This window comes from Callithrix jacchus, chromosome 12 (genome assembly GCF_049354715.1).
Source record: "Callithrix jacchus isolate 240 chromosome 12, calJac240_pri, whole genome shotgun sequence".
Taxonomy (NCBI): Eukaryota; Metazoa; Chordata; class Mammalia; order Primates; family Cebidae; genus Callithrix; species Callithrix jacchus.
Window position 1 is genome coordinate 125,410,521 of NC_133513.1, and position 23,009 is coordinate 125,433,529.

Genomic DNA, 23,009 nt, shown 5'->3' on the forward strand with positions numbered 1-23,009 from the left:
CTGTCCTGGGGGCGTTGGCTTTGTGCCAGTCTGTGCTGGTCATTGGATCTCACCTGAACGAGCGGGGCATGGTCCATCATTGTGACATCCGGGTCTGGCCTGAGGGTTGAAGCTGATCTTGACCCAGGGAGGGAGCACAGTGGTGCCTGTCACCACTGAAACACCGGTCTGCAGGTGACGTGGGTGCCCGCATTTCTTTTTTTTTTTTTTTTGAGAAGGAGTCTTGCTCTGTCACTAGGGCTGGAGTGCAATGGTGCAATCTCGGCTCACTGCAACCTCTGCCTCCCGGGTTCAAGCGATTCTCCTCTCAGCCTCCCAAGTAGCTGGGACTACAGGCATGTGCCACCACACCCTGCTAATTTTTTTGTATTTTTAGTAGAAACGGGTTTCACCATGTTAGGCGGGATAGTCTCTATCTTCTGACCCTGAGATCCACCTGCCTTGGCCTCCCAGAGTGCTGGGATTACAGGCATGACCCCCCACAACCAGCTGGGTGACCTTGTTTCTAGGCATAGGACAGAGCCATCCAGGGTGGCCAGGCTGGGCCGGCCAGCTGCACTGGGCCCTGTCCACTGGAAAGGGTGGCCTTGGGGCCTGGCTGGTGTCCACGCCCCAGCTCTTGTCCACCCTCCAGGGTCTGTTCTGATGCTGTCTGGACTGTACCCCTCCTGAAGGGTGGCCAGGCCTGTGGCTACCTGTTGGCTTCCGTCTTGGTTTCCCCCTGGGTCACCCCTGCTTCACCCCCACTTCACTCCTGCAGCTGGACAGGGTCACACCAGTGTGGCTGCTCAGGCCCATGGTTGAGGGGAGGGCTGGGGCATCCGTTAGAAACGCACAGAGACACCTGATGTCCCATAGATCAGGGTGGCGTTGGTTTTGAACTGGCGGAAAAGCACGTTGGGCCTCACAAAATGTGACCCAATCTGGGCAGATGTGAGGGGAAGGAGGTGTCGCCCTCCACACCTTCAGAAGCAGAGTTAGTGGATGTTTCAGAAACAACTTTTTTCCCATTCACGTATGTCAGAGCCCCACAGTAGCCTAAACCACAAGGTTGCCAAGCCCCATTATGTGTGTGCACACACCTCTGCATGTGTGTACATGTGTGCGTGTATATGGGGGCATGTATGTACATGTGTATGTGTGTGTCTGTGGGGGCATGTGTGTATATGAGTGTGAGTGTGGGGAGGCATGTGTGTGGTGTGTGCCTGCATGTTTGTCATGTGTGCCTGTGTGTGTGTCGTGTGTGCCTGCATGTTGTGTGCTGGCGTGTATGTGGTGTGTGCCTGCGTGTGTGTACCTGCATGTGTGTGGTGTGTGCCTGTGTGTGTGTGGTGTGAGGTCCTGTGGTTCCTTTGAGGATCCTGCTTGTACTCTAAGCACACCTGCGGGTCCCCCGGGGGCTGAAGCATTGAGCTTTCTGCTCCACAGAACCCCTCTTCTGTGGAGAAGAGCTTGGGGAGGTGGGTTGGAAGAGGACATGACCCTGGGCAGGAGAGCAGGTGGCAGGCTTGGGAGGCACCCACGGTGGGAACTGGCAGGTTTGCTGACAGTTGGGGGTGGGATGTTGGGAAGGATGGGAGCCAGAGCAGCAGCTCTGGCTGAGAGGGGCGGTTTCCCAGGAGCGGGGCTGCTGTGGAGAGCTCTGCTGGGACAGATGAGACGTGAAATGCCCCTTGCATGGCTGTATTCCTCAGGTCCTGGCAGGAAGCAGATGACGCCCAGGGCATGGCTGAGAGGTCACCCAGGGGCTGTTTCTTGAAGTAGGCAGGGGAGGTGGGAGAGCTGGGGCCAATGGGGGCACAGCTGACTCCATACTGCGTCTGTAGGGACGAGGAGGGTGTCTGTTAGGAGAGATGGGGCGTGGAGAACGGGGCCACCTCCCAACGGAAATGAGGACTGCAGATGGAGCTCCTGGGCCTAGCAGTGGGTGTCCATGTGGTCATGGTCCCTGTGTCCTACTGTGGCCACCCACTGGACCCAAGAGAAGCCAGAGAGTAGGGGTCCTGGAGAGGCAGCTTCACAGGCTAGCCCCTGGCACGCAGGACACAGGACCCTCAGTCACCATGGCCTGGTCCCCGGAGCTCCAGAGAGAGGGCTGGGCCAGTGATGAGAGCTAGCATCTGATGGCCTTGGAGGCCCAGAAAGGATCAGAGGGAAGAGGGCAGGGGCTGTGGGTGCACCCCAGAATTGTGAGGCCAGAAGATGGGGGCTGTGGGGAGCATGGGGCAGCCAGGTGAACGGGAGCCCTGAGCCACGAGAGCAGTCTCACAGGGGCTTAACTGCTACAAAGGGGTCAGGAGTCCAGCTGGGTGGGGGCATCAGAGCCCCGAGACGGCGGGGAAGGGGGCCAGGGTGCCACTGTAGACCCAGGGCAAATCTAGATTTCAGCCACTTTCTCACCCCGTGAATGGACTCTGAGAACCCACCACACGCCAGCCTGTGGATGGTTAACTGTGGACAAAGGTTTAAGCATCTGGATGAAGACGAACGGCCTAGAGTCAGTCCCCATGTTCCCCAGAACCTAGAGCTCAGGCATCACCCAGGGCTCAGCAGCTCAGATTTGTTTCCCGGTTTGCTGAGAACATCATGGGACTCAAGTGTAGCTCCTGCGTGTGGGTGAGGACGCAGGGAACGGGGCGGGAGCTGCCTGAGGACACCGCAGGGTGTGGCCCCATCCCCACTCTGTGCAGCCCCACCTACTCCTCGTGGGGCTGTGTCTGAGGGGAAGAGTGCCCCCTTTCCTTGTGGGTTCACCTGGGCAGTGACGGTCTTGCCTCCCTGTGTGGCCTGATCCTGGATTAGGTGCACAGACTTCCGTGGAAGTCTTCCGTGACTGTGTCTGCGGTCTCACTTTCCAGACTGGGTGTCCCCTCTGAGGGTTCTCCTGCGGATCCCACAGCCCAGGTTTGATTGCAGGTTTTAGTAGCAGTGTTAAGGGGTAATTCCATAATAGAGGATAACCCCCAAGTTTCAGAAAAATCTTCCCCAAATGCACATTCAGGTGTGAGTGTGTACATGGCGGGAGATCCCCTCCAAATGCACATTCAGGTGTGAGCGTGTGCATTGTGGAACCCACCCTCCAAATGCGCATTCAGGTGTGAGTGTGTGCATTGTGGAAGCCGCCCTCCAAATGCGCATTCCGTTGTGAGCGTGTGCATTGTGGAAGCCGCCCTCCAAATGCGCATTCCGTTGTGAGTGTGTGCATTGTGGAAGCCGCCCTCCAAATGCGCATTCAGGTGTGAGCGTGTGCATTGTGGAACCCGCCCTCCAGATGCGCATTCAGGTGTGAACGTGTGCATTGTGGAACCCGCCCTCCAAATGCTCATTCAGGTGTGAGCATGTGCATTGTGGAAGCCACCCTCCAAATGCGCATTCAGGTGTGAGCGTGTGCTTTGTGGAAGCCACCCTCCAAATGCGCATTCAGGTGTGAGCGTGTGCATTGTGGAAGCCGCCCTCCAAATGCGCATTCAGGTGTGAGCGTGTGCATTGTGGAAGCCGCCCTCCAAATGCGCATTCAGGTGTGAGCGTGTGCATTGTGGAAGCCGCCCTCCAAATGCGCATTCAGGTGTGAGCGTGTGCATTGTGGAAGCCGCCCTCCAAATGCACATTCTGTTGTGAGCGTGTGCATGGCCGGAGCTCCTGCCACACTCGTTCTCACTGTTATTTTTCAGGTCAGCAAAGTGGAACGTGAGAAGAACCAGGAGCTGAGGCAGGTGCGCGAGCATGAGCAGCACAAGACCGCGGTCCTGCTCACGGAGCTGAAGACGAAGCTGCACGAGGAGAAGATGAAGGAGCTGCAGGCCGTGCGTGAGGCGCTGCTTCGGCAGCACGAGGCTGAGCTGCTCAGGGTCATCAAGATCAAGGACAATGAGAACCAGCGGCTGCAGGCGCTGCTCAGTGCCCTGCGGGACGGTGGCCCCGACAAGGTCAAGACCGTGCTGCTGTCCGAGGCCAAGGAGGAGGCCAAGAAGGGCTTCGAGGTGGAGAAGGTCAAGATGCAGCAGGAGATCTCTGAGCTCAAGGGTGCCAAGAGGCAGGTGGAGGAGGCGCTGACGCTGGTGATCCGGGCGGACAAGATCAAGGCGGCAGAGATCCGCAGCGTGTACCACCTGCACCAGGAGGAGATCAGCCGCATCAAGAAGGAGTGCGAACGGGAGATCCGCAGGCTGGTACGTGGGCGGGCGTGGGCACGGGGCGGGTGTGGGGCACAGGGATGGGCAGGGGGCAAGGGGGCGGGTGTGGGCTCAGGAGCACACGGGCAGCACCTGGGTGGCTCTGGCTTCACCTCCCACAGCACTCTCAGCACAGGCTCCTCATGCCACCCCTGTTGGTTTTGAGGACCCCAAATTCATGAGACCACTTGAAAAGGTTCAGACGCACTGTCAGCCCCACAGGGCAGACCAGACTCCCACCTCCCCTTCTCATCAAGCACCAGCTCTACTTCCTTTTGTAACTTGCACCAGAGCAAGAAACCTACAAGTTAGTACCACCCATCCCCACTGCAGGGTTCACCGATGCCTCCTCTTAGTGTCCGGGTCACACCTGACGCAAGGCGGGGCTCAGTGTTTCACGGCAGGAGTTCCACACGTCCTCACAGGGGGACTCAGGGAATTCTCTGGTGATTCTCCAGTTGAACTCACTGGATCCAGAGAGGGGAGACCAGGAGGCAGCAGTGCGGGGTGGGGGCAGTGATGGCCCCCACCGCCCTGAGGCGCCCATTTCTGCCAAAGCATTGCACTTGAGGTGGAGCAGAGGAGCTGCCAGTTTTGTGGGTCGGTAAGGTCTAACACTGGCACCTGCACCTGCTGCATCCTGATAGCTCCAAAGACCCAGGCACCCCATGCCAGGCACCAGGGAAGTCTGTGTTCTCAAAGACCCAGTGTTCAGCTGAAGAGAATGTCCAGAGACTGCAAGGGACTGATTGCACCCGATGCCCCTTGTCCTTTGGAGTGGAGACCGTCCCATGATTTTGGGGGAATGGCACTCTGAGAGGTGTGCACCCCAGCCCTATGCCTCATCAGGACCCGGATTCCCAGGCACCTTGGTGGGATGCAGTGGTCTTGCCACATGTGTCGCCGGGCACCTGGGGCAGCTCCCTCTGCCTGAGTCCTGGGGTCCCTGGTCTCCAGGGATGGCCTCCAGGCTGTGCCAGCACGTGTACTCCCAGAGACGGGCAGCCACTCTCTGCGCCCACAGCCAGGAAGGGAGAGCCGGCCACTGTGGGGTAACTTTGACCTTGCCGTGGCATACACACAGGTGCCCCCAAACGTGCCTTTCCAAAGTGGTCCTTGTTCCAACCTCCCCTACACCCCTTTCCCCTGTCCCGAGCCATCCCTGGTAAGAACCGGGCACTCTCCTGGAATGCCACAGTGCTTGCTTTTCTGTGTGGGGAGGAAGGAAGTGGCTGCTGCCGTCCTGGGAAGGTGGGAGGGACAGGCGGTTGCCACTGCCCAGTGCCACGTGGCCCTTTCACGTGTCTGGTTGGATTTGATGTTCTCAGTAGAGGAAGACAGCTTTCTCCTTAAGTAAAGGCTGGTAACAAACAGAAACCAGCGGTTCCCCGCCGTCTCCTCTCAGCCATGATGTGAGCCCCCGAGGCAGCTGCTGGCAACTCCTCGAGCTGATTCCTCTGGGTTTTATTGCAGGTTTTCGAAAGCAGCCTCCAGCCTGTTTCTTCACTCCCATCCCCACCTGACCTCTCTGCAGGCAGGGGCAGGCAGACCCTAAAACTCAGAGCGCAACACAGGCGTTTTCCCCGTTCTGTGGGTTTTCCTTTCTCAACTCAAGGGCATCATGTTATGGTCTAAGGTCTTATTTTAAAGTAAATCAGTCTAATGTGTTCTCTCTCCCTTTAGGCTGGGTACTCACTGTGTCTTGTTTAGGAAATCTTTTGATCCTGAAGTCACGAAGCTTCATCTTTAAACCTTCGATAGTTTTGTCTTGCGTACTTAGTCCGTAGCAGCCCTTCCTTAAAAGGTCGCCCCCACCCACAGCGCCTCTGCCGGATCCACATGTCCTCACGGGAGTGGGCTTCCTGGCGTGTCTGATCGTCACTCCCTCCTCCACCCTACTTTTTGGAAATGATCCTCGCTCTGTAAAAAGCCCTCATTTCTGGCATAGCACCTTCTCCCACCTTGTTCGCCTTCAAGAATGACCTGCCTCTTCTTGGCCCTCTATAACTCCACATAAATTTCAGAATCATCTTTTCTCTAGATAAGAAAACTTAAAACTGGGGGATTTTTAACCAAACCATTCAAGGATAAATGTTAACGGAGAGTATAATGATTCTCATACAGATATGCAGCGAATACATGCCAAAGATTTCCTTAGCTCATTAATTAATGAGGAAACAAGATTTACAACCAATTCAAACGAGGGTTTGACCCACAGAGTCACGCTCCCTGCCTGACAAAAGCCATCGGCATTCCCATGAGCAGAGTCACCTCCATCTGTGCCCAGGAGAGGAGTGCTTTGCTCACACCCTTCTCCAAGTTTAACTTTCTTTCCGTGGAGTCATAGAACAGCTGAGTCAGGGATGAAGGCACAGGCCGCAGGGCTCAGCTCGTCCCCAGGGCCCTGGCATTCTAATGCAAGGACAGTCAGAATCTTCTCTGGCCTGTTTCAAAGTCTTTGGTTTTCCCTACAGAATCCATAGATTTGGGACCTTGCCTTTATTTATCGTTTCTATGTTTAAACACAGAGACGCCCTTTAGGTGGTGAGACCAGGGCTGCCCGTGAGAGCCCCACCACCAACATCCAGGACCTCGGGCCTGCCTGGGTCCTGTGGGGGCGGGTTGGCTGGGGGCGCACCTCCCATGCGCGGCGACTCAGCCCTTCCCCCAGGCCTGGCTGTTGGAGCCCAGTCTGGTCCACACAGCTGCTGGGATGCCCTTCCTCACGAGGGGCACTGCTCCTGTCAGTTCACCCTCGGCGCCCATCCCAGAGCCCAGACATCTATCTGTCTAGATCCTGGTTTTGTGCAATTTAAATGAAATAATGAAAATCCCAGGGAGTACTTGGCTGGGCACACCCAGAGCACAGGAGGTGCCCTGAGGGCGATAGCTGTGGCGATAGAGCTTCTGGTGGCACCAGGAATCCAGCCAGCAGGACCCTTTCTTCCTGGGCACCCCGTCCCAGTGGGGCTTTCTTGCAGAACTGACAAGGGCGGCAGAACCTCAAATCTTCTCCTTTAAGGCCGTCATTTATGAGAGAGGTGACGTGAGGGGCAGCTCCCCAGGCCCGGCCGTGAGGGAGAGTCTGGAGTTCAGTCCCCGGGCCCGACCGTGAGGGAGAGTCTGGAGTTCAGTCCCCGGGCCCGACCGTGAGGGAGAGTATGGAGTTCAGTCCCCGGGCCCGGCCGTGAGGGAGAGTCTGGAGTTCAGTCCCCGGGCCCGGCCGTGAGGGAGAGTATGGAGTTCAGTCCCCGGGCCCGGCCGTGAGGGAGAGTATGGAGTTCAGTCCCCAGGCCTGGCCATGAGGGAGAGTCTGGAGTTCAGGCGTGAGGTGGAGGGGCAGGGAGAGCCGGGCAGGTGTGCGGCCACTCCAGCTGCAGGGACTGTGGCACAGCGTGGCGTCTAGCCTTGGGTCGAGGAGCAACTTCGTGAGGATGGAGAGGCCTGGGGTGGAAGCTGCCCAGAGAGAGCCTTGAAATAGGGCTGGAGCAGAAAAGTGAGAGGAAGGAGACCCAGCCCCAGAGGACTGGGGACGTCTGAGGACTGGGTCTGGCTGAGAGAAGAGGCAGGCTGGGTGAGTGGGGGGGTCCAGAGGCAGGGCCCTGCCCCGAGTGTCAGCAGAGCCAGTGGGCTGGAGGTGTAAGGCACTGCTGGGCCTTTGGCGAGGGGCAGGACAGTGGTCTCCTGGGCCTGGCAGGAGCTGCAGGCTACAGGAATGTCCTTCCCAGGTTCCAGGGCAGCTGCCAGCCCAGCTTACAAGGCCCCAGCAAGGCTGGGCAGGCCGCGGAGGCCTCGGGGTCTCCCAGTAAGAGACCTCAGCGACTATCATGGCTGAAAATACTGCACAGCATTGGTCCCTAACATCGGGTGAACATTTTGCTGTTTCTGTGGCCAAAGCACCAGCTGGTACCCACGTCTCAGAACATCCTGGTGTGAGATGCTCGGCCTGGCTGGGCTCTGGGGGAGGACACAGCGGGTCAGGGAGCGCTAGCTTCTGGGAGGAATCAGTCTTTGCTGACAGTCAGACACTGCTCCCTCGCAAGCCGTCCCATGCTGGCTCCCGCCCCGGGGTGTGGGCACATGGCTGTGGCCCCAGGAGGGTGATGTCTGAGTCCTGGGGAGGGGCACTGTGGATGGGGCCAGCCAGACCAGGACGCTGTGGGAGCTGGGCTTTCCGTGCCTCCCACGTCTACTAATGACCACAGCTGTGGCCACAGCCCCGGCAAGGGTGTGCTCTGTGGGCGCAGCCCCCATGGGTGGAACCCGTCCCACCACGGTCCACCCCGAGGACAGTCACGTCTGGCAGGGCTGGTGAGGGAGGGAGGGTCTGAGAGAGTCCTGGGTGTTCAGCACACACCAAGGACCACCCTCTGCTCTTCCCAAAATGCGCCGCGTGCCTCCAGGTTCTCCCTCCCTGGCTCTGGCCAGCAAAGCCTCCTGTCTTTACCTTGGGTTTGCTTCGTTCACTACTCAGTCCCCAGCACCTGGGATAGGTTTTTGATAAACGTGTGTTGGCTGGATTTCAACAAGATGAAGCCCGTTCCCACAAAGGCCCAGAGTCAGAGGCTGCCTCATCCCCTGGTCGGCTCCCTGGCTGTTGGGGGCCCCCTGCCCTGGCACCCCAGCCTTGGCCCAGGCACCAGCCTGACTGTAGGTCTTCTGGGCCAAGGCTCCTGGGTGCCAAGGGGAGGCTGTTGCCATCTCAGGGACCCACTGGGCACCTTGGCCAGCCCTGGATGGGGAGAGATGGGAGGAGCCACACAGCAGGGCTGGACCTGGGCAGGGGCGGAAGCCCAGGTGTGCAGGGCCACAGCTGCTCTTGGAGTGTGGAAGCTTTAACAGGCAAGCCCCCCATCTTGTCCTGGAACCCTAAGTGCAGGCCTGGAAGTGTGGCACCTGGTGGTACTCAGAGTCTCAGAGGGGAAGCCGGGTAGAGGGAACACGGGAGGGACGTGCAGGGCGGGGCCATGGAGACAACAGAGGCTCCAGACAAGCACAGTCGCTTCTGCCAGGGCATCGCTGCACTGGGCCTGGGCTGATAGAGAAGCTGCTAGAAGCCGGGTGATCCAACAGGTCAGGGATGCCCTCTCCTGCCCAGCAGGCTATGGTGGGCGGCACTGGGGTCAGAGCTGCCTCTACATACACCCTGCACGCATCAGAATGCCTGAAGCCCAGGAATCACCCACTGGCCCAGGGCCCATCATCTCAGGCCCTCATGATTCCACTGTGCAGACCCCTCAATTGTACAGCAGGGAACCTGGAGCCTGGGAAGGCTCCGGAGCCAAATCCTCATCTGCACGTGGCCCCCACTGGAGAAGCTGGGCTCCCAGTGGCTTTCTTGGCCAAATTTCCACTGAAGTCATTCGTGGAAGGGGCAAGGCACTTCCCACCCACAGTGCTTCCTCACCACCCTGCGACGACCGAACATGCCCCATCCTGCCCGAGTGTCTGGCTGGTGACAGCCTCTGAGGACAGGGCTGAGCAGCCGCGTGGCAGATCTGTGCCATGTCACCACGGAGCCTGTGAGAGCTGTCTGGGTGCCTGCAGTTACCGCACGCTCAAGCGCGTTTGCTAAAATACAAGCTCAAATTTTAAAGAATCCATAAATCCAAAGAATTACAGGGAAAAGCCGGTTTCTTCTTTCCCATAAAGACCTTCGATTTATCGCATGGGTCCCTCCGCCTCGGGTTGTCTAGACGGCCAGTGAAAGTGGAATACTATGTACAGCAGTAGTCAAAACCCACAACAATGCGGCTGAAAAAATGAGGTCAGTTTCCCCCCAGTGCTGTTTTGGTGGTGGGGGTGGGAGGAGGAGCCTGTCCTTGCTTTTCGCCCAGAGGCTGGAGTGAGGTCAGCGGCCAAGGTCTTGTGCTAGGCCCTTGCTCTCCCATGGGGTCGCACAGTCTGGGCCTTTGTGCGTCTTCAACAATGTTGTTGCCAAGCGCAGTGGCCGCTTCCCCTGAGCCCCAAGCCTGGCTCCCACACAACACTTCGGTTTCCCCGAAGACCCTGGATTGTGATTTGCAGCCACCCACAGCCAGACGCAGCCGCTCTCCGCTTCTGGGGCCAGAGCCTTGCCACGTAGGTGTTTGCCTTGCAGAAGGTGAGGGGGTCCCTGAGGTGAGGCCCCACCCTGAGTAGCTGCCCACGGCCCTGGGTGTTGGATCGAGTTTGGGAATGTCGGGAGCTTTTACAGTCCCAGGGCAGAACTAACCCGGAATTTCCGGAGGGTGATACCTGGGAACAGGGTTTGCTTTTCTTTCCATTTTGTGGATGCTGAGGAGACATCTACAGAGAACAGGCTCAAATCTGCAGGAAGAGTGTGACGATCTGGGCTGCGAGTGTGCACTGTAACCCAGTGCTGGGGTGGGACCCGGTAGGGACAGCCGCTCCCGGCAGCTCCCTCCTTCCGCTCCTGCTTGGTCTACCCCAGCGCATCACAGCCGAGTCAGCCGGCCACGCCGCACACACCACACACTATTGCCACGTGGTCACCTGTCCTTCTGTGAGGCGCATTTGAGTAGTGTCCCACACTTGACCGTCATATGAGTGCCTGTCACATCCTGGGTGGCCACGTGCACAGCTTTCTCCTGCATGTTCACAGGGCGAAGGGGAGATTGCAGGGTGGTGGGTGGAGCAGATGCCTCGCCTCAGGACAGCAAAGCCCCACCTCGCTCCTCACTCTTGAATCCGAAGTGATGTCTTTCATCAGATGTGGAAAATTCTCCACCATTATTTAGTCGAATATTACTTCTCCTTTCTCTTTCTGGGACTCCAATTACATGTATATAAGACGCTTTGACACCACCTGCCATTTCTCTGGAGCTCTATTCTGTTTTTTTCTTTTGTACCTTGGTTGGATATTTTCTATCATTTTATTTTGGGCTTGTGATTTTACTGTGTTCACTCTGCTTTCAAACCTTTGTAATGAGTTTCTAATTTTAGACCTTGTATGTAGCTCTGAGTGCCTACTTACTGTTTTAAATAGATCCTAATTCTCATTTGAATGACATTTTATTCACTTTCTACCTTCATGAGAAAAATATTGTGTGTTAATTACAGTGATTTAAAAGGCTCTTATCTGCTGACTTCAATATCCTCCTCATCTATGGGTCTGTTTCTATGAACCACAATTACTTTTTTAAGTTCTTACCAACTAACTCTCATTATCTTTTGTTTTGTTGCCATAGACTTAGCTTCACCATTGGTTACTGTTCCTGCTTCTTCACGAGTCTAGTGATTTTTGTTATATTCTTGGCACCGTGGGTGACGTGTTATGTTTTCTGCAGAACGCTGAGTTTTATTGGAGCAGTTACTGGCCAGCAGGCTGCCTGGATCCTTCCAAGGTTTCAGGCTTTGATAGGGAAGTTCTGCTTCTGTTTTCTCTTAATATGAAACGTTCACTCCTAGGACATCGTCCTGCCCCTGGAGTGTAGCCTTTGCAGGGTCTCAACTAAATGCCCGGAGAATTCACGATGATCTCCTGTTCTGCCAGAGCTTGCATTGCAATGTTCCCCAGGAATGTGCACCCACTCACGTTTCCGCTTACCGTTCAGATTCTCAGTAACTGGCCCCTGCAAGGCGTCTGGGAGTCCTGCCTTGCACATGAACAACTTGGCAGTGGACCAAGGACCCGAGGGAATCCTTACTCAGACCTTTTGGCATTCCCTTCCTACCATTCCCTCCTCTGCTCTCCAAATCCCAGCTGCTGTAGCAGCCCCAACCAAATTCTGATCTTGGTTTTCTGCAACAAAATAGGCCTCTGCAGCTTGGGCTGTTTCCCAGGAAAGAGGTTGTGAGAACGCCCTCAGGGAAAGTGTTAGTGGAGGCGCCCCCCACTCCCCCTCTCCGCCCCGTGCTGAGAGGTACTGATTTACAGGCTCAGGAATCTGCCTGTGGGCAGCTGTCGCAGGGGCCGTGACGCTGTGTGTCCGGGGCCCATGGCTGAGAGACACTGACTACAGGCTTATGGACTGAGAGACACTGCTTTCCTTGCCTCCTCTTCCTGCCCCTACACTGTGCATCTTGTTCAGCCTCTGGAGTTGTTCACTGCAGAAGGGTGAGTCTGATGCCAACTACTCTATCACGTCTGGAACCAGAAGTTTCTGGACATCAGTACTTTTTTTTTCTTTTACAAAAAACTGCTTAGGTGATTCCAGCACAAGACCAGCAGGCTTGGGAGCCACCTTCTCATGCTGTTGTCAGATTATTCCATGATTGAGGGGGACGTGGGCATTCTGCTGGAGAAAAATTCCCAAGGGTTAATTCTCAGATGTGCAGTAATTTCTGGTGTCTCCAGGACACCAGTGGACTTAGGCTCCTCTCCTTTCCTTGGGCTCCCAAAATGTCACATTTTCCTCCTCATACAAGCTCTCCTACTCCACCCGAGGCTGAGGGAAGCTTGGCTGCCTCTTCAGCACCTGACACCGTCCAGCCATCCTCCCCGGTCTCTGCTTTCTCACAGGGAATAATAGGACCAGGCTCTGTATCTCATCTGTGTATTTTTTTCCCGGCTCCCCCACCCATTCTAAGCACTTGAGAGCTGGTGATGGGGTTCCTTCCTTCTCTCATGAACTTACGAGGCTCTTTCAGGACGCTTTGTGGTGGAACAACACGCCTCACCTAGACAGAGCACAGCTCCTTCCTCACCGCCGGCACCTCCGCCAGGAGCAGCAGGCTTTTCTGTTTCATGAGGCACATTTGTAGGCTCAAGTTACCACCCATAGAACCAAGGGTTTATGTGGAGGGAAGGCTCCCCTGAGGTGCGGCCCCCCTGGAGGAAGAGGTGGTGAGAGTGACACCCTGACACCCACCAGACATGAGGGCTCCTTGCACATGCCCGGCCTTTGGAGGGAGTCCTGCCTGGCTCCGTGAGCCCCGGGTTGGGGGACCTGCTGGGGGGTGCAGGCACTTGGCCAACCCTGTAAGCAGGTGCCTGTCTACAGCACCGAGGCACGGTCATCCTGCTTGGGAGTAGCCACAGCTGCCAGCGACCACTCGGGGTGATGACGTGCCGTGAGCGTCCTTCATGGGTGTGGCAGGACACACGTGTTCAGGGGCCTCGGCCCTGTGGGGCAGTGGTTAGATCGTGTCCACAGGCTTCACAGTCAGCAGGGGCCCTTGTAAAATGCAGCTTCCCAGGCTCCACCCTAGAGATTCTAATTCTCATCTTGGGGGCTCAGGGATCTGCCTATGGACACCTGTCACAGGTGGCTGTGGTACTGTGTGCCAGGACCCATGCAGAGAGGCTCTGTGCAGAGCATGCCTGGGGGCCTCATGCTGAGAGGCTCTGTGCAGAGAATGCCTCGGGGGTCCGTGCCGAGAGGCTCTGTGCAGAGCATGCCTGGGGACCCATGCCGAGAGGCTCTGTGCAGAGCACGCCTGGGGATCCATGCCGAGAGGCTCTGTGCAGAGCATGCCTGGGGGTCCATGCCGAGAGTCTCTGTGCAGAGCATGCCTGGGGGTCCGTGCCGAGAGTCTCTGTGCAGAGCATGCCTGGGGGTCCATGCCGAGAGTCTCTGTGCAGAGCATGCTTGGGGGTCCGTGCCGAGAGTCTCTGTGCAGAGCATGCCTGGGGGTCCATGCCGAGAGGCTCTGTGCAGAGCACGCCTGGGGATCCATGCCGAGAGGCTCTGTGCAGAGCACGCCTGGGGATCCATGCCGAGAGGCTCTGTGCAGAGCATGCCTGGGGGTCTGTGCCGAGAGGCTCTGTGCAGAGCACGCCTGGGGGCCTCATGCTGAGAGACTCTGTGCAGAGAATGCCTCGGGGGTCCGTGCCGAGAGTCTCTGTGCAGAGCATGCCTGGGAGTCCATGCCGAGAGACTCTGTGCAGAGCACGCCTGGGGGCCTCATGCTGAGAGACTCTGTGCAGAGCATGCCTGGGGGTCCATGCCGAGAGTCTCTGTGCAGAGCATGCCTGGGGATCCATGCCGAGAGACTCTGTGCAGAGCACGCCTGGGGGCCTCATGCTGAGAGACTCTGTGCAGAGCATGCCTGGGGGTCCATGCCGAGAGTCTCTGTGCAGAGCATGCCTGGGGATCCATGCCGAGAGACTCTGTGCAGAGCATGCCTGGGGGCCTCATGCTGAGAGACTCTGTGCAGAGCATGCCTGGGGGTCCATGCCGAGAGTCTCTGTGCAGAGCATGCCTGGGGATCCATGCCGAGAGACTCTGTGCAGAGCACGCCTGGGGGCCTCATGCTGAGAGACTCTGTGCAGAGCATGCCTGGGGGTCCATGCCGAGAGGCTCTGTGCAGAGCACGCCTGGGGGTCCGTGCCGAGAGGCTCTGTGCAGAGCATGCCTGGGGGCCTCATGCTGAGAGACTCTGTGCAGAGCATGCCTGGGGGTCCATGCCGAGAGGCTCTGTGCAGAGCATGCCCAGGTGCAGGCGGGTCAGGGCAGTGTGGGGGGGGCATCTGTCCTCCAGCCTCAGCATCAGCCTGCACACCCCTGCCCTGGACACCACTGTCCCAAGGGCTTCTCTGGTTTCCAGGCATCCTCTGCAGCTGGAAGTGAAGGGGTCATGGTGGGCAGGGAAGGTAGCAGAGGGAGCTTGTGTGGTGTGGGAGTATGGGGGGTTGTGGGGTCATGGGGTATGGGAGTATGGGGATTGTGGGGTCATGGGGTATAGGAGTATTGGGGAGTTGGGTCATGGGGTTTGGGAGTATGGGAGGTTGTGAGGGTCATGGGGTGTGGGAGTATGGGGGGTTGTGGGGTCATGGGGTGTGGGAGAATTGGGGTTGTGGGGTCATGGGGTGTGGGAATATGGGGAGTTGTGAAGTCATGGGGTGTGGGAATATGGGGGTTGTGGGGTCATGGGGTGTGGGAGTATGAGGGGTTGTGGGGTCATGGGGTGTGGGAGTATGGGGGGTTGTTGGGTCATGGAGTGTGGGAGAATTGGGGTGCGGTCATGGGGTGTGGGAATATGGGGAGTTGTGAAGTCATGGGGTGTGGGAATATGGGGGTTGTGGGGTCATGGGGTGTGGGAGTATGGGGGTTGTGGGGTCATGGGGTACAGGAGTATGGGGGGTTGTGGGGTCATGGGGTGTGGGAGTATTGGGGTTGTGGGGTCATGGGGTGTGGGAGTATGGGGGGTTGTAGGGTCATGGGGTGTGGGACTGTGGGGGGTTGTGGGGTCATGGGGTACAGGAGTATGGAGGGTTGTGGGGTCATGGGGTACAGGAGTATGGGGGGTTGTGGGGTCATGGGGTGTGGGAATATGGGGAGTTGGGTCATGGGGTATGGGAGTATGGGGGGTGTGGGGTCATGGGGTATGGGAGTATGGGGGTTGTGGGGTCATGGGGTGTGGGAGTATGGGGAGTTGGGTCATGGGGTGTGGGAGTATGGGGGGTTGTGGGGTCATGGGGTGTGGGAGTATGAGGGGTTGTGGGGTCAGGGGGTGTGGGAGTATGGGGAGTTGTGGGTCATACGGTGTGGGACTGTGGGGGGTTGTGGGGTCATGGGGTGTGGGACTATGGGGGTTTGTGGGGGTCATGGGGGGAGGTGGCAGAGGAAGCTCATGGGGTATGGGAATATGGGGGGGTTGTGGGGAGATTGGAGTTCAGGGGATGAAGAGCCTGGGGAAGAGCTGAGGGGCAGGAATATGGGAACTTATGAGGTAAGTGCATGAGGGGCCTGGGGAGATGGGAGTTTATGGGACGAGGGTGTGGGGGCCTGAGAGACTGGGGACTTAAGGGGTGAAGGTGTGGGGCCCAGGGGAGATGGGCACTCTGGGGAGATGGGAGCCCAGGGGAGACGGGAGCCCTGGGGAGATGGGAGATGGGAGCCCAATGGGAGCTCTGGGGAGACTGGAGCCCTGGGGAGATGGGAGCCTGATGGAGGCTCTGGGGAGACGGGAGCTCTGGGGAGATGAGATCTCTGGGGAGACAGGAGCCTTCGGGAGACAGGAGCTCTGGGGAGCTGGGAACCCAATGGGAGCTTTGGGTAGACGGGAGCCCTCGGGAGAAGGGAGCTCTGGGGAGACGGGAGCCCTGGGGAGACAGGAGCTCTGGGGAGACGGGAACACTGGGGAGATGGGAGCCTGATGGGAGCTCTGGGGATATGGGAGCTCTCGGGAGACAGGAGCCCTGGGGAGATGGGAGCCCTGGGAAGACGGGAGCTCTGGGGTGCAGGTGTGAGGCCTGGAGGAGACAGGAGCTCTGGGGTGGAGATTCGAGGACTCGGGTGAGGGTGTGGGGCCCGGGGAGATGGGAGCTCTCGGGAGATGGGAGCTCTGGGGTGAGGGTGCGGGGGTCTGGGTAGATGGGAACTTTGGGGTGAGAGTGTGGGGCCCAGAGGAGATGGGCACTCTGGGGCCCCTGGAGGCTCCAGTGAGGGTTACAGATCCTGTTCTTAGTGCCCAGGAGGGTGTTTTATGACAGCTTCCAATTCTTCATTGTGGAGCTGACTCTAGGGTTGTGAGTGGGGCAGTTTGGGTCTGACGCAGTGGAAGACGCTGGCCTTGGAGTGATGCTCACAGCCTGGTTACCAAGACGTCTGCTTCAGCTTTGAACATCCTGTGCCTGGGAGTCCTCTCGGTCTGCTGCATGGCTGTTCCCCTGCGGGTCTGTGTGGATGCAGAGGACAGGAGGCAGGTGTGCCACCCCCACGCATAACCTCGTAGGAAGGGTTGGCATCCTGGAGCCAGGATCACGTGGTGGTGCCGTTATACACCTGTCAACCCACCCTGGTCAGAAGGGAATGGCGTGGGGTACAGCGTCTGCACAGGCATGGGAGGCCCCCCAAATCCTGCCCTGCCTGCTGCTGAAAACAGCCCGCCAGGCGCGGTGACTTATGCCTGTAATCCCAGCACTTTGGGAGGCCGAGGCAGGCGGATCATGAGGTCAGGAGATCGAGACCAGCCTGGCCAACATGGTGAAAGCCCGTCTCTACTAAAAACACAAAAATTAGCCAGGCGTGGTGGCGCACACCTATAATCCCAGCTACTCTGGTGGCTGAGGCAGGTGAATCGCTTGAACCCAGGAGGCGGAGGTTGCGGTGAGCCGAGATGGTGCCACTGCCCTCCAGCCTGGGCAACAGATAGAGCGTAAACACCAGGCCACAGGCACAGCTGCTGATGAATGCGCCGAGTTCACCCCATCCCTGTTCTCACTGTCTGACCGTGCTGCCTCTTTCAGCGTCGATGTGTGCAGAGAAAATGGGGATCTAGCAATTAAGGATTTCTTTTCTTCTGTCCAGCTCATCACATGTCCCATCCGGGCTAATTAGACATCTCACTTCTTTGTTTCCAAGGTAATTTCAGCAGCAGCAGATTTATTAGCTGGTTTAAACCTGAAACAACAAGTAAAGTAGCAGGATATCCGTTCTGCTCTGTTGTTTGAAAATATGTTTCACACTGAGTTATTCATCCCCGAAGGCCTCGTCTTCTCATAAATCTAGCACCGAGGATAACGATGCTCAGTGTCGAGTGTGTCTGTCTGAAGAGCGGGGACATGGGGTCTGCTGCGCCCAAGTCCTGGCTGGCGCGGCATCCCCAGAAGGAAGGGCTTCTTCCCTTCTCAGGGTGAGTGCAAAGCACTTCGTTGTAGGGAGGATGGGGAGGGCCACCGACCCGTCGCAGCCACTGGCGAGGCAGACATCCTGCGCACCCCTGGGCTCTCCTCTCACCCCGGAGACTTCGGCTCACAGCCAGATTAACAAGCCGTGTGGCTCTGCCTGAAGACAGCTGTGTGGCCCCAGCTTTACAGCCATCCCAGAAGCATGGAGGGGCAGGGCCAGGCCCAAGGACCACAGTGGTGCCTCCATGTCACACAGCCCTCCCCTGGGGAGCAGGCCAGGGCTGAGGAAGGGGTCGAACTGGCTTTCAGGCCATGGCTTCTGTTCTCCATGGTCTCCTCTGCCTGTGTTAGGGAAGAATCTTGCCCATGGCACCTTCCTATTGGCAGAGTGTGGGTGACCTGGGCGGTGTCCTCTCTGTCCAACCCACAGCAGAGGCAGGAGCTGGAAGTGGCTTCTTCTGACCCTGCTGGGCACCACCACCCCTGTGTGCACCAGGGGCCCCGGTGGGACAGCACAGAATGGGGTGCCATGCCAGGTGGCCCCACTCAGCTGTGCCGGAGCACACAGACCCTGGGGCCCATCAGGAAGGGGTCTCCTGCTGGCAGCAGCTCGGTGTAGCCGGCTGAGCCGGGGGCCTCAGGCTCCTGCTGTCCGTCCAGAACACTCGGCTTTTGCTTCCGGTTTCAGAGCCCGGAGCCCGGAGCCCGGAGCCCGGAGCCCGGAGCCCGGCAGGGCTGCCGCCGTTTCTGTGCTAACTGCAGACCCGTGTCCTGCCACCTGTGTGACTGTGTTCTGTTCTCCTTGTAGATGGAGGAGATAAAATTTAAAGACAGAGCAGTCTTCGTGCTGGAGAGAGAGTTAGGGGTTCAAGCCGGGCATGCTCAGAGACTGCAGCTCCAAAAGGACGCTCTAGATGAGCAGCTGTCCCAGGTCCGAGAGGCCGACCGGCACCCGGGCAGCCCCAGACGGGAACTTCCTCATGCAGCCGGTGCAGGAGACGCTTCAGACCACTCGGGAAGCCCTGTAAGCACCTCCCAGCCCGCTGGCCCACCCGTGTCACAGACAGGCCCAGCCACGTGGCTGCACGGCCCTGCATGGCCACTCCCCCAGGAGCCAGGGCCCAAGTCCAGCCAGCACCCTCCTGCCCCGGGCACCTCCCACCCAGCCTGGCTGGCAGACTCAGCTCCCTTTTTCCTGTCAGCACAGCATCAGCCCCAGCCTCAGGCTTCTGCTGCAGTCCATGGCCCTTGCTGGCCCGGGGTCTGGCCCTGGGTTGGTGGGAGGAGGCTGTGCTGGGCATGCGCTGCCGCCATCTCCATGCACACGGCCTCGCCTCTGGCCCGGGAAGGCTGGCGCACTGGCTCTCTGCCCGCTGTGTGTCCCTCTGGCACTCACATCACCAGTCACCCTCCCACCTGCTTCTCATGTGATCCTGCCATGCTCTACTCCATCGCTTGGGGCCTGCCGACTGCCCCGGGCTCAGTGCCACCCGCTTCCTCACTGCCACTCGGCACTCACATCCTCTGTCGTGGTTCTGGGACACCCTGGGGGATCTGAGATCCAGGGACCCTCCGGCTGGTACTTCTGGGTCTTTGACCCCGAGCCTCTCCTGCACCTGTTGAATGAGGAACTCGAGTCGGGCCCAGGACCGCCCTGGATGCCTCCTTGTTGGAGTTGAGGACAAAACTGTGTGAGCTGAGTCGGTCCTAGGACAGCGACATTTCAAAAATAGAAAATATTAAGATCGCATTAAAATGTTTCCACCGATTTTTGAGTGAAGTTCCAGGGGGTCCCAAAAGCGGCCCTTTAGAAACCCCATTGGAGGGAGGTTGCCTCTTACTTCTGAAAGGCTCTAACAAGTGTCTTTCCCGCGCTCGTGTCATCGTGCCAGAGAAATCCCACCTCGCTGGTAGGGCACGGCACGGCGCACCCTCCTGAAGGGCAGTGGCAGGGGCCACGCAGAGGCTGGGAGCTGGCAGGCGTCTCCTGGGCACCCACACTCACGGTTTCTGCATTTGCACGCCCCCCATCCGTGTACTTCCCAACCATCTGCTCCTTTCCATGGTGTACTTCATGTTATTCTTAGTAGTTGTTGTGTTTGAGGCGGGGTCTCACTCTGCCCCCGTGGGTTCTGCCACCTCACGCAGTTGCGGTGACCATGGCACCAGGCCAGGTGCCTTCCCCTGAGGGCCCGAGCCTGCCCGGCGGCAGCGTGGAGGCAGAGGCACGTGTTCTGTTGCAGGGCTCTGGTCTCCGTGGCGTGCTGGGACCTACACAGGCTTCCCAGGTCCATGTGGGGACAGTCGCGTGCTGGGACCTGCACAGGCTTCCCAGGTCCGTGTGGGGACAGTTATGTGGGGACAGTTATTTGCAGTTGACTTTGTTTCAGGAACAGCAGTTGGATGAAAAGGACGCCCGGCGCTTCCAGCTGAAAATTGCGGAGTTAAGTGCCATTATCCGCAAACTGGAGGACCGCAACGCCTTGCTGTCAGAAGAAAGGAATGAGCTGGTGAGTGCGGTCCGGGGCTTCTGGACCCGGGAGCTTGTGACTGCAGAGTCGAGGGGAGGGGGGCATCCACTTCCAAAAGTCCTTGTGAAAAGGAGTGGTGGTTGCCAGGCCTGGATTTGCGCCGAAGCCTCCTGATGGGTCCAGTTGCATTTTATTAGCAAACATAGGTAGTGGCCAGATTTGTCCCTCAAGGGCTGGCTGAGCAGTCCCTGCGCTGTGTGAATGGAGGCAGGAGCCTCCTGCGTTCTGTAGATGATCTGGGTGCAGACGTGGCCCCTCAGAGGGGCTGTCACTACCGGTCCTTAAAGCCACCAAGATTTCCAGGTAACCTGAGGTTCTGGAGGGCGTGTGAGCTGTCACGTGTCTGCAACGGTCCAGTGGGCTGTGCGATTTTACCACAGCCCTTCTTGGCAAACAGAGAGCTGGCCCCAGACTGCTCATCTTCATCCCCATCCATCGACGGGAGAGGGGACTCCGCCTGGGGACGCCCAGCCCAGCCCAGCCCCGAACGTGGGTTCACCCGGCACAGGGCAGTGGGCACTGCTTGGAGGTGTGGACTTTCCCAGCAGAGGGTTGGAAACCACATCGTTGCAGCCAGAACTCCGGTCAGTCTGCGACGCTGTGTGGAGACCTGCTGGTTCTCTGTGACTTAAACAACAGCCACGTCGTGCGGTTAATTTTGTCTTTCAGTTAAAGCGTGTGAGAGAAGCAGAGAGTCAGTACAAGCCACTGCTGGATAAAAACAAGCGCCTCAGCCGGAAGAATGAGGATTTGTCTCACGCTTTACGCCGCATGGAAAACAAATTAAAATTCGTCACCCAGGAGAACATAGAGATGGTGAGGAGCTGGGGCGTCCGTGGGGCCATGGCGCACCTGAGCTCGAAGGCAGCAGCCCCTCCCTTCTCCACGAGAGATTCAGCATAACAGCCAGTCCCCCGTGTCATAACAGCCGTCTGCTGGAGTCTGGCCTCACGCACGTCTGAGGGAGAGCGAGCGCCAAGCCCAGCTCTGGGGAGGGGAGCCTTGGAGGAGGCCCTGACCATGGGAAGGAGGTGGCTGTGGGGCATCCCCTCCCCATACCTGTTTGCCCACATCTCACTCAAGGGCCTGGGACAGGTGGCCTCCAACTTGGAAAATCCTGGGTGAGGGTAGTAAGAGGCTGCAGGGTCCCAGTGGTTAGGGAGGAGGGAGGCCTGGCACACAGCACTGAGCAGGAATCAGGGGCGGGGAGTCTCTGCTCCCCCAGGGCCACGAAGCCAGGACTGGGGGACCATCAGCTGGTGTCGCCATGTTCCGCTGCCCTGAGGACCCTGAAGGCCATGAAGCCAGAGCTTACGACACAAGTCGTTCAGTGGGACGTGGGGGAGGAGGGCGCTCCAGACCCCTCTCTACTGAAGTCCCCTTCTTCACTGAGTTACAGTCAGGAGGGATTTGGGAGCGGTGGCGGGGTATGAAATGGGCACACAGCCCGGTGCCATCGTCAGGGCACTGAGCGATCCCATCCGTGCTTTCTGGGAGCCCAGCAGGGCCCGTGTGTCCGTCCAGGCTGCACAGACCTGCCCCTGCTGCAGGCCTGGGCTCAGACACAGGCTTCATTTCCCGGGACTCCGTGGCTCGGCTGCTCTGGGGCCTGAGGGGAGGCCGCGGGCCCCACCGCTGAGAGGCGAGAAGAACCGCCCCCCAGCCACCGCCCACCGTGTCCAGCCAGACACTTCACCCCTGGACTCCTGATGTGGGCTGCTTGGTGTTTCAGAGACAGAGAGCCGGAATTATACGGAGACCCAGTTCCTTGAACGACCTTGATCAAAGTCAGGATGAGAGAGAAGTCGATTTCTTGAAGCTTCAGATTGTGGAGCAGCAAAACCTCATAGACGAGCTTTCTAAGGTACCTGGGGCTGGGGCCCCGTCCTCTGGCTTCCACGGGGCTTGGCTGACAGGGACCCTTAGCAATTCTGTAACATGCTGCCTTCCTTCCCTAGACCCTGGAGACCGCTGGCTATGTGAAGAGCGTGTTGGTAAGTACGCTGAGCGCCACCTTCCCCAGCCCCTGCGTCCCGCGCCGTCACCCACCCATGGGACCCATTCTGTGCCCAGGGCTCCTCACAGACCACACAGAAGCGGCCACAGCCACCTTTTGGGTGGATTTTGCTGTCGCAGCGCTACCTGGCCGAGGCTGTGTGCAGAGGGCTAAGGCGCCCTTTGGTGTGGGTCAGACAGGAGCCAGGAAAACCGACCTATACCCCAGCTGAGACGGCACCAGCTTGGGACCATCATGTTTCTGAGTTACCTGCCAGGGTCAGGGCTGCCGTCCTGCGGTTGCTCACCTGGCCAGCACAGGCAGGCAGCCGCATCCCACGGGTTCACCCTCACAGCCATGAAAGCACAGCGTGGCTCCCCTGCAGAGCAGCAGGGCACCGTCTCCTTAGTGTTTTAAGGGTGTCGGTCCCCACACAGATGTGGATGCCCCTCCTGCAGGGTCCAGAGGAGCCCTGGCCATGAGACCCCTTCCAGCTTCCCACAATTATGTGCCCCCAAGTCACCTGCCCCATGTGGCCCCTGGACACATTCAGAAGGGAAGCCGTTGCACCACTGAGCAAGACAAGCTCAGAGCCCACCTAACCAGGGAGCCGGCTGGGGAGCCGCCCCTGTCACCCTGCAGACATGAGCTCCCCAGGCAGCAGAGCTAGAGCTGGGCCTCCTGCTGTGGTGTGGGGACAGCCAACAAGGACACTGTCTTCACCATCACCCAAATGATGGCATGGGGACATTACACTCTGGACCTGAAACTGCTGGAGCTGCTCCACCACTTAC

The 23,009-nt window shown here is 58.4% G+C and overlaps 1 protein-coding gene across 1 annotated transcript in view; it reads left to right on the forward strand.

The window, feature by feature from the left end:
* Window positions 1-23,009, forward strand: part of JAKMIP3 (Janus kinase and microtubule interacting protein 3) — a 130,813-nt gene that overhangs the window by 71,807 nt on the left and 35,997 nt on the right. The window contains 6 exon segments of the mRNA XM_078346785.1: window positions 3,672-4,169; window positions 18,497-18,712; window positions 20,079-20,198; window positions 20,889-21,035; window positions 21,952-22,083; window positions 22,178-22,213. Of these exon segments, the coding sequence (XP_078202911.1) occupies window positions 3,672-4,169; window positions 18,497-18,712; window positions 20,079-20,198; window positions 20,889-21,035; window positions 21,952-22,083; window positions 22,178-22,213 (1,149 nt within the window).